Source organism: Oryctolagus cuniculus, chromosome 9 (assembly GCF_051225735.1).
Source record: "Oryctolagus cuniculus isolate XC-2025 breed Fujian yellow rabbit chromosome 9, ASM5122573v1, whole genome shotgun sequence".
Lineage (NCBI taxonomy): Eukaryota > Metazoa > Chordata > Mammalia > Lagomorpha > Leporidae > Oryctolagus > Oryctolagus cuniculus.
This window is the reverse complement of record NC_142875.1, coordinates 43,175,957-43,185,668: the sequence shown is the minus strand read 5'-3', so window position 1 is coordinate 43,185,668 and position 9,712 is coordinate 43,175,957. Positions and strand designations below refer to the sequence as shown.

Genomic DNA, 9,712 nt, shown 5'->3' with positions numbered 1-9,712 from the left:
GGGACTAATGCTGTCTCAACCGAACAACTATAGAGAAAAATTGCAAATTGCATTTTGTTTTGACATGGCATTGTGCTTAGGATAAAACACACTTATGTTCTGATGGGAACATATGTTTCTTTATTTTGGAAAAGCAAGGGCAGAGAAATTGCCTGTCTCTTCAATACTCTGTGCATTTTTGACTTTGATATAGATTAAAGTTTATTGAAGAAAAATACGCTGATAAAAGCAAATGTTCTAACATTTATTAACTATTTTCAAAATTTACAAAGATCTATTATTTACTAAGAATATTATGTAATGTTTCCACTTTATGCTTTAAACAATTACAAACATTTAGCTTAAACTAATATACATATCAACGTAACAACTTAAAACATGGGTAATGAGAAACTGAATTCTGTTTTCCCTCTAGCAATAATCCTAAGCACTCCAATTTAATGGAGCATATATTTCTCCCTCGAAATTCTAAGTCTGTTTAATAACAAAAATTTAAAGAACTTCAACATGCAATGAATATTTATTAACATTCAGAATAGCTAGCTTCCATGCTTACACTGAACTCAACATAAGGCAAATGCCCATAATAGTTCTGATTCTTTGGCTCAGTGTGTTCAAACACAAAGCAATGTGGCAAGCCTAACAAAAATAGTCCTTTTTGTCTGCCAGTTTCAGATGTTAATATGGGTACAATAAAATTCAACCATCATCTCTGATGAAATATACAGCTTTGATTAGCAGGACAGCTTGTTTTCTGAATGCAAGAGAAAAGCGTGAATCCGTTTCTCTAATTGTTCTCAAAGCTTAGGAAAATAAAGAGGAAGCAGGTTTGTTTTAATAAAATCAGTGAGCTTCCTCCTGTGACCATATCTGATTAGGAAAATAGTAAGCTAATCAGATTCTGTCAGATGAAATATCATGTTTTCTACTCTTGGCAACCTGTTGTATATTGCCATAGATTACAGAACATTTGAATGAGTTGGAGTCATGAAATTACTGATGTCACAAATAATGTTTTTCCCTTTCAACTGCTAAAAAAAAAGGAAGCCTTTGGTACCTCTAGTTATTGTATGCTACAATATAAAGCAAATTATCAACAACCATTCTTGAACTAACTCACGTATGGCCACACATTACTCTTGTATTTGCTTCATGTTTTCTTTTTTCCAATAATTCTGTGATTCTCTACCTCTTTAGATGTCAGTAGGTAAATCTACGTAAATCCTTGTTCCTGAAGTGTCTTCATCTCATGAAGTCCTCATTCTTACCATGTGATATAAAAATAACCACTCCAGCAAATGAAATACATCCAAATAAAATCAAAATAAGTCACGGCTGCTTGATGACCACCACACAGGCACCTGCTCTCCCAATATTCAAGGAAGCCATCTGTTAAAAAAAAAGACACAAAATTTAGGAAAAATTTTTACTGTCACACAAAAATATGCTAATTATAATGTTTAAAAGGTTCATATACATGAAAATCTTGAAAAAAAAGTGCTGATATTTTCTCATTTTAGCCAGAACGAGTACAATAAAATGGAAATTTTGATAATGACATTAAAAAAGCAATGGTTTATATATTGAAATTCAAACTCTGCAATCACTATTGAATTCTTAAAACAGTAATAAAATATTTAGTTATTTTCAGTAAAATGAATTTGCTATACAAAATTTTGTAAGAAAGATTCATTCTGGGGGCTAACATTGTGGTGTAGTGGGTAAAGCCGTCTCCTGCAATGCCTGTAATCCATGTGATCATCAGCTTCTCCACTTCTGATTCAGCTCCCTGCTAATGTACCTGGGAAAGCAGCAGATGGTGGCCCAAGTACTTGGGCCCTCACACTTATGTGGGAGATGTGGAAGAAGCTCCTAGCTCCTGGTTTTGCACTGGTTCAGCCCTGGCCATTTGCGGCTGTCTTACTCTCTCTGTGTCTCTCCTTCCCTATGACTCTGCTTTTGAGATAAATAAATAAATAAATCTTTAAATAATTATAATAATTATTTTTGATATCAATTCTCATTAGGGCTTTATAAAGATATCAAGGTAGTTTAGAAATTATGAGAGTATTTTTTTTTACTAAAAAGAAAGAAAAATATAAGAAATAAAATAGTTAAGAACAAAATACCCTCAGATCACATATTATCTTATTGATTGAGAAAGAACATTCTCCAAATAGGAAAGTTACTTCCATTATCTACTAGTTCTTTTTTTTCTTTTAATATATACATAAAATTATATGTGTATATATATATATTTATATCCATTTTCATCTTAAAATGCAGAATGACACCCAGGGAGGGGAGGAGTTTTGTCTCTTGGTTCACTCCCCAAATGCCTGGACCAGATCAAAGTACTCCATGTGCATCTCTAATGTGGTGGCAGGGGCTCAAGTCCTTGATCCATTACCTGTGGACTTCCAAATGTATCAGAAAGAAGCTGTATGGGAAATGGAAGTGTTGGTACTCCACTGAACTCCTATATGGGATGTGGGCATTGTAAAAGGCAACTTAACCCACTACCCTTCAATGCTACTCCATACCAGTTCCCTTAAAATGTATTTATGGTTACCAATTATCCTGCTGCAGGAAAAAATAAATCTGATATAATATTTATTTTATTCCTTTCATTTAATAGATTATGTATAAAAGTTAATTTAATATATCTTGCACTCCTCATTAAATAATTGCATGAAGTGAAAGATAAAATGTCACCTGTAAATATACTGTTATATTGGTAGTTTAATTTCTGGTAAGAATATTGTCAAGTTGCCACAGTTATCTTCATAACTGCATCATGTATAGTTATCTTCATTTGATAGATGAATGAATGGAATATCCAAATAAAATATGGAAATCTCACAAAATCAAAGTATTACAAACTGTGTGTATCTGACTCCAAAACACATGTTCTTTCCATTGTATTTCTTTTATTGTTTAGTGATTTTCAAGTATCATTTCACAGCTGATTCATCTGAGAAGCTTTTACAAAATATATGAGTATAATTCTTATCATTTAATAGGAATAGGATGAGTACAGTATCATCATATTTTTGAGAAGTTTTCTAAAGGCCCTTATGTCGCTCCCCCTCTTCGTGGAGGAACGACACAGGACCCTGCGCTGTTCTTTCGTCTGCTCGGCCCTCCCCGGGTTTGCTGCTGGTTCTTCCCGGGTTGGCTACTATCCCTTCCACCTCCGTGGAAGGGCAGTTCCCCCTGGCCGCATTCCCCACTTCCGCAGGGGGGCGGCACACCGCCGGCCGGTTCTCTCGGGGGCTGCACGGGTTCCCTTTAGATGTTCCCCATAGATGTTCCCGGTGCATGCCGTTTCTCTCCTCCTTTATAGTCCTTCTCTGCCAATCCCAACTCGGCTGCCCACACGCCGAGTACGCTGCTCTCCAATCAGGAGCAAGTCCTACAGTTAATTGGTTGAACTGGAGGCAGCTGTGCGGAAGCTGTTTACTTCTCTCCCAGCGCCATATTGTGGGAGAGCAGATGCATAGAATAAGTCTTAATTCGAGTAACTTAGTCTAGTCCGGATTGCTCCCCACAGATCCCCCTTTCTTTTTATTTTTGGCGTTGATACGCGCCTGTCTTCGGTGTCCCGCGGCACACACTAGAGTTGCCACAGGCTCTTACAAGTCCTATCCATCAGGCAAACCGAATCCGGGTCCTCTCTTCGCCATGTTGTGAGGAGGTTTTTAGGCGCTGATGCGTGCCTGTGTTCGGTGCCCTGCAGCGCATACTCTGCTCTGCTAGAACTGCCTGCAGGTGTTTACAAAACCTATCAGGCAAACCGAATCCAAGCCTTCTCATTGCCGTATTGTGGGGGAGACTTATTAGTGTTGGTTTGTGCCTATCTTCGGTGACCTGCAGCTCATACTCTGGTCGAGCTTTGCTGGCGCTTACCGCCTTAAATCAGGCAGACCGAATCCAAGCCTCCTAATTGGCATGTTGAGGGGAGGCCTTATTTTTCTCTATTTCTCTATCTCCGGGCATTTCTATTTCTCCCATTTTACTTCTGTCTGCCAACATTCCTATTTCTCTTTTACTTCTAAACTTCTGTTTCTCTTATCCCCGCAGCTTTCCGGCACCTCGCCCCGCCGGCGGGTTCCCGGCTCTGCGCCGCTTCAGCCCGCGCGCCTCTCTCATCTGCGCAGCTTCCCGGCTTTGCGCGGCTCGGCTTTGCGCGCTCCGCGGTCTCCACGCTTAACCCTTTCGCGTCTGAACCACGGCCTACGCCAGCGTTCCCTATCTATTCACGCCCCGTGCTCTCTCTGCACGCGGCGGCTTCCGCGAGTAACACAGCGTAGCTTGCGTCTCCGCCACTAGGATTCAATCTAAGTTCCCCGGGCTAGCCTGGCGAATTCAACCCAGCGTACGTCTCCGCCCCACGGTTTGGCTTCCCGTCCTTTGCTCCCCGGGCTAATCAGACGGATCCCAATCTGGCTTACGTCTCAGCTTCTGGTTTCAACTTTTCGCCCCCTATTCCCGGGCTAACTTGAGAACCCCAAAGTGGCTTTCGTTTCCGCCTCGGCCTGCCCCCCGCGGCTTCAATTTCCCTAACATTTTTCTCTACCCGGTATGTTTCCCCAAACTTTCCTCCAACGATATTCCTCCCTCATTTCTCCTGGCCTCTCCCCACAGTCCGCGTCCGAGTCTGTTTGTTCTAGCTTTCACTTTCGCTTTCGACCTTAGAGATTTCTCCCAGCTTCCCCCCGTAGTCCGTATCCAAGTCTATGCCTAGGCTTTCAATAGCTTCTTCCGGCTCCTTTTTCGTCCGGCTTTTCCCTAGGCTGTTTGCTAATCTCTCTCTCCGGTAATTTCCCAGTTCTTCCCGTTTCTTCCCTCCTAAGTTTCCTATCCGAGTCAGGTTTCCTATCCGAGTCACGGCACCATTATGTCGCTCCCCCTCTTCGTGGAGGAACGACACAGGACCCTGCGCTGTTCTTTCGTCTGCTCGGCCCTCCCCGGGTTTGCTGCTGGTTCTTCCCGGGTTGGCTACTATCCCTTCCACCTCCGTGGAAGGGCAGTTCCCCCTGGCCGCATTCCCCACTTCCGCAGGGGGGCGGCACACCGCCGGCCGGTTCTCTCGGGGGCTGCACGGGTTCCCTTTAGATGTTCCCCATAGATGTTCCCGGTGCATGCCGTTTCTCTCCTCCTTTATAGTCCTTCTCTGCCAATCCCAACTCGGCTGCCCACACGCCGAGTACGCTGCTCTCCAATCAGGAGCAAGTCCTACAGTTAATTGGTTGAACTGGAGGCAGCTGTGCGGAAGCTGTTTACTTCTCTCCCAGCGCCATATTGTGGGAGAGCAGATGCATAGAATAAGTCTTAATTCGAGTAACTTAGTCTAGTCCGGATTGCTCCCCACACCTTAGATGTGCAATCAACACTGAGAAGTACTATGAATTGCACACATACAGTGAGTAGATCCACTTTATATCTATCTCACATCTGCATCCGTATCTCATCCATGTAGATGAGCATCAGTTTGTGTGAAAATAAATCCCTTCTATTTTTTTCTTCAAAAGAATATGGTATTTCCTAAGTCTGTGAATGATATCGTTCTTCCCCTTTGCTGAAGACAGGGCACTATAGCCCATCCATGATGCTTCATTTTCTTCACTAAAACCTACATCTGAAACATCATGAAGTCCTCCAAGGAGCTCTCCAACCAGTCTAATGCTGTCCATTCCTTAGTTCAAGGTGCAACTTTATTTTGAGAGAATTAAAATACCCTCCTTACAGATTCTCTCACTCCAATATTGCTTTCCCCTAATTGTTTTTCACATTCTAACAGGTGCAATCATTTTATGACATGTGTATTTACTTGTTTTTACTTATATTAAATGCAAAGTGTGAGAGCAAAAGTGAGAGCATGAGAGAGAGAGAGATCTTCCACCTACATGTTCACTCGCCAAATGCCTGCAACAGCTAGAGCTGGATTGGGCAGAAATCAGGAGCCAAGAGCTGCATCTGAGTCTCCAACATGAGAGGCAGGGGCTAGGCACCTGAGTCAACACTTTCTGCCTCTTAGATGCATTAGCAAGAAGCTGGATCAGGAGCAGAATGGTCACGACTTCAACCCAAACTGGAGATGCTGCTCACTGTGCTATACCACCACCACTAGTGCAATCTTAGAATATAATTCTGATTGTTCACTTTGCCTGCTGAAAAAATTCTTCATTACCTTCCCTTCTTTCTCAAAGTCAAGACTCTTTGACATAGTTCCTGCTCCTATATCATAAAGATCATCTTGTGATTTGATTGTTGTTTTTAGCCTTTGTCTATACCCCTGTGGAACGGTGTCTTTTTAATTTTTGCTTGTTCAACATTATGGCTAGTGGTACATTAAGCCTCTGATTGTAAAGTAAAATGAAATTATGTTATTGCAAAAATTAAAGGGAGAGGCCAGTGCTGTGACATAGAAGGTACCTCTGCCTGCAGTGCCAGCATCCTATATGGGTACCGGTTAAAGTCCTGGCTGCTCTACTTCTGATCCAGCTCTCTGCTATGGCCTTGGAAAGCAGCGGAAGATGGCCCAAGTCCTTGGACTTCTGCATCCATGTCAGAGACCTAGAAGAAGCTCCAGGCTCCTGGCTTCAGATTGGTTCAGCTCCCGCTGTTTTGGCCATTTAAGGTAATTGAAAATGAAACTCGATGAAGGGCAGGATGGGAGAGGGAGTGGGGGAGGGGAGGGTCGCGGGAGGGAGGGAGGTGGGGGGGGAGCCACAACAATACAAAAGTTGCACTTTGTAAATTCGCATTTATTAAATAATAAAAAAAGAGTGAACCAGCAGATGGAAGACCTCTTTCTGTTTGTCTCTCTCTCTTTCCCCCACACCCCCCTCTCTTTCTCTCTTTCTCTCTTTCTCTCTTTCTCTCTCTCTGGCTTTGTAACTCTGCCTTTCAAATAAGTAAATGAATCTTTAAAAAAATTACAGGGAAAAAAGAGAAAGGAAGGAAGGAGGGAGGAATGAGGGAGGGAGTAAAAGATGAAGACAAATATGGTTACCTTCTGAGAATTGTATCTACGAAATACATGAAATTTGCTCTCTTTATATTAATAAAATTCAAAAAATGGGCCAGCACCATGGCTCACTAGGCTAATCCTCTGCCTGTGATGCTGGTACTCCGGGTTCTAGTCCCTGTTGGGGCGCCGATTCTGTCCCGGTTGCTCCTCCTCCAGTCCAGCTCTCTGCTGTGGCCTGGGAAGGCAGTGGAGGATGACCCAAGTACTTGGGCCCTGTACCCACATGGGAGACCAGGAGGAAGCACCTGGCTCCTGGCTTAGGATTGGTGCAGTGTGCCGGCCATAGCAGTCATTTGGGGGGCGAACCAATGGAAGGAAGACCTTTCTTTCTTTCTCTCTCACTGTCTAACTCTGCCTGTCAAAAAAAAAAAAAAAAAAAAAAAAAGAATGTGATACTACTATAGTTTTAATGATCCGTGATCGCTTTGCAATTGACTCTGTATGGGTGAAATAGTCATTTTTTCCACTTGATTATTATCTATAGCCCTTGCCTATATTTCCACTCAACTAAGGTCTTTTTGCTTTTTCTTGTTGAACTCCTTATTTATTAAAGCATTAAACCCTCGACAACAATGTAAATTAAAGATATGTTATCTCAAAAGTGAAGGATAGAAGGGGGAAAGGAAGAGGGAGGGAGAGAGAAAGGGAACATAATTTTAGTCTCAGAAGGATACCCATGAAATACATCAAACCTGTTAAAAACTAAAAGAAAAAAAAGCAAACAAAACCACCTATGTATCTCCCTAAATACTCTTTGCTCATCTCTATTTCCTGCCTAATTAAATGTCACATGCTCTTCCTTCAACTCTTACAAATGCTCTTCTTCAATACAACATATTCCCTATGTTTTGATCTGGTTAATTATTACCCCTTTTTTAGGCCCTATTATGCACATCAATTCTTGAAGGAAGATTTCTCTACCCAATACACTTAAGCTCTATTTCCCTTACCAAAAATGTATCATGCCATTTTAAGTATTTGCTATTTCCTACATAAATGTCTATTAAACATTTAAAAGAGATTTGTCTTTTTTACCATAGTCCAATATAATTTAGTATATATGTGATATTTATAAATAGTTATATTTATATAAATATATATTTTTATTTTTATATTTATATTATATTTTTATTCTATATTTAAATTTTATAACTTCAGCCTCACTAGTATGATAACCTAAAAGGACAGACTTCAAAACCAGTTAGAAGAAAGCAACTGAGAAAGTAAATATATTACCTGAATTCCATGCAACTCCCTATACATCCAAATAAACTAAACTAAGCCCAAGCCAACAGAGCCGACTTAGTTGCAACAACAGTTCTCAATTAATTTATGCAAAAACATTCACATATCTTCTATTGCATACTGGCAACAAGGCTAGTCTTAGGAGATATGATAGTAAATGGCATATTATCTGATTCTTTAAAGCCTAATGCATCATGACAGTATATGGAGAAAACAGATAAAACAGTAATTTTATTCATGATAGGGAAAATTAGATAAAATTCTCTTTATATCTTGAAGTACATATATATACTTGAAATCAATGCAAGAAAGAAGCTCAATGTTAAATGATAATATAAAATTTATTTAAAATACACATGCTCATACATGTGTGTGTGTGTGTGTGCTATGTAAAACACATTAAGACATAAATCTGTCATTACTATTTAATCTATTTCCATTATTTCCAATTAGTTAACTTGGGGAAGTTTCCCACAAACATATTCTTGGAGAGTTTAATTTACTTATGCTAATCATCAATAGTTGTGGGTGCCAATTGTATATAGGCTAGCCAATCTGTTTCATACACATAGTGGGCAAACTGAGTGAAAGTAATAGAATCTCTCTGATAAATATGGAAAACAGTTCTAGTAATCTATAATCTTTGGAAGTTTTAAAAGAGATTTTGTGTGGGTCTGCTATAGTCCCTTGAGAGTGTTAAAAATATAAATAATGAAAAGATATAAGCATAAAATCTCAAAGTAATTCAAGAGTTTTACAATTAATGCTTATTGTACTAAAATCAAGTGGTTATAAAACATTTTAAATACTCCTTTGTTGTTTGTAAGATATTATATGATCCAAACATACAATAAAACAGATGAGAGAAAATGGTCTTTAGGAGAGTTCTACCAATTATAACTACATATATAACTTTGATTTCAATTTTAGAGATGTGGTAAGCAAAGTGTTTTTTTTACTATAAATATATAATGAAGATATTATACTACATCATTTATATACCCATAAAATTCCTTTATTTAATGTTCATTTGTATAATGGCACATTTAAAAACATACCAGCAAAATAGCACATTTCCTTAGCAAATCAACAATGATTATCCATGCAGTGGTCTCTGAAAACACTAGGGACCCATCAAGGTAAGAAGTAAAAATATATTCTTGAAAATTTAAGTAAAATAATGTTGAAGGCAATTATCACTAACTTATTTTATATTTGCTGTCCTTTGGATAAGGAATGCTCCTTTTCTCACAGTTAAAGTCACATGTAGAAATCAGAGGACTTGTTTCTTGCAGTATTTCCCTTTTATTTCCTCTATTCCTCTTTATTTGATCGTCCTCAAAAATGTTATCTTTTTTGCTGAGTTCAGGACTTTTCCATTAGGGAAGAAGGAAATTCATAATGCAGGCACCTTAGCCTGGCCTTAGGAAT

The 9,712-nt window shown here is 39.6% G+C and overlaps 1 protein-coding gene across 1 annotated transcript in view; it reads right to left on the bottom strand.

The window, feature by feature from the left end:
- Positions 1 to 230: 230 nt before the first annotated feature.
- Positions 231 to 9,712, bottom strand: part of KLHL1 (kelch like family member 1) — a 415,159-nt gene continuing 405,677 nt past the window's right edge. Inside the window, exon 11 of the mRNA XM_002712985.6 lies at positions 231 to 1,389. Within this exon, the coding sequence (XP_002713031.1) occupies positions 1,330 to 1,389 (60 nt within the window). The 3' untranslated portion in view covers positions 231 to 1,329. The remainder of the gene's footprint in view (positions 1,390 to 9,712) is intronic.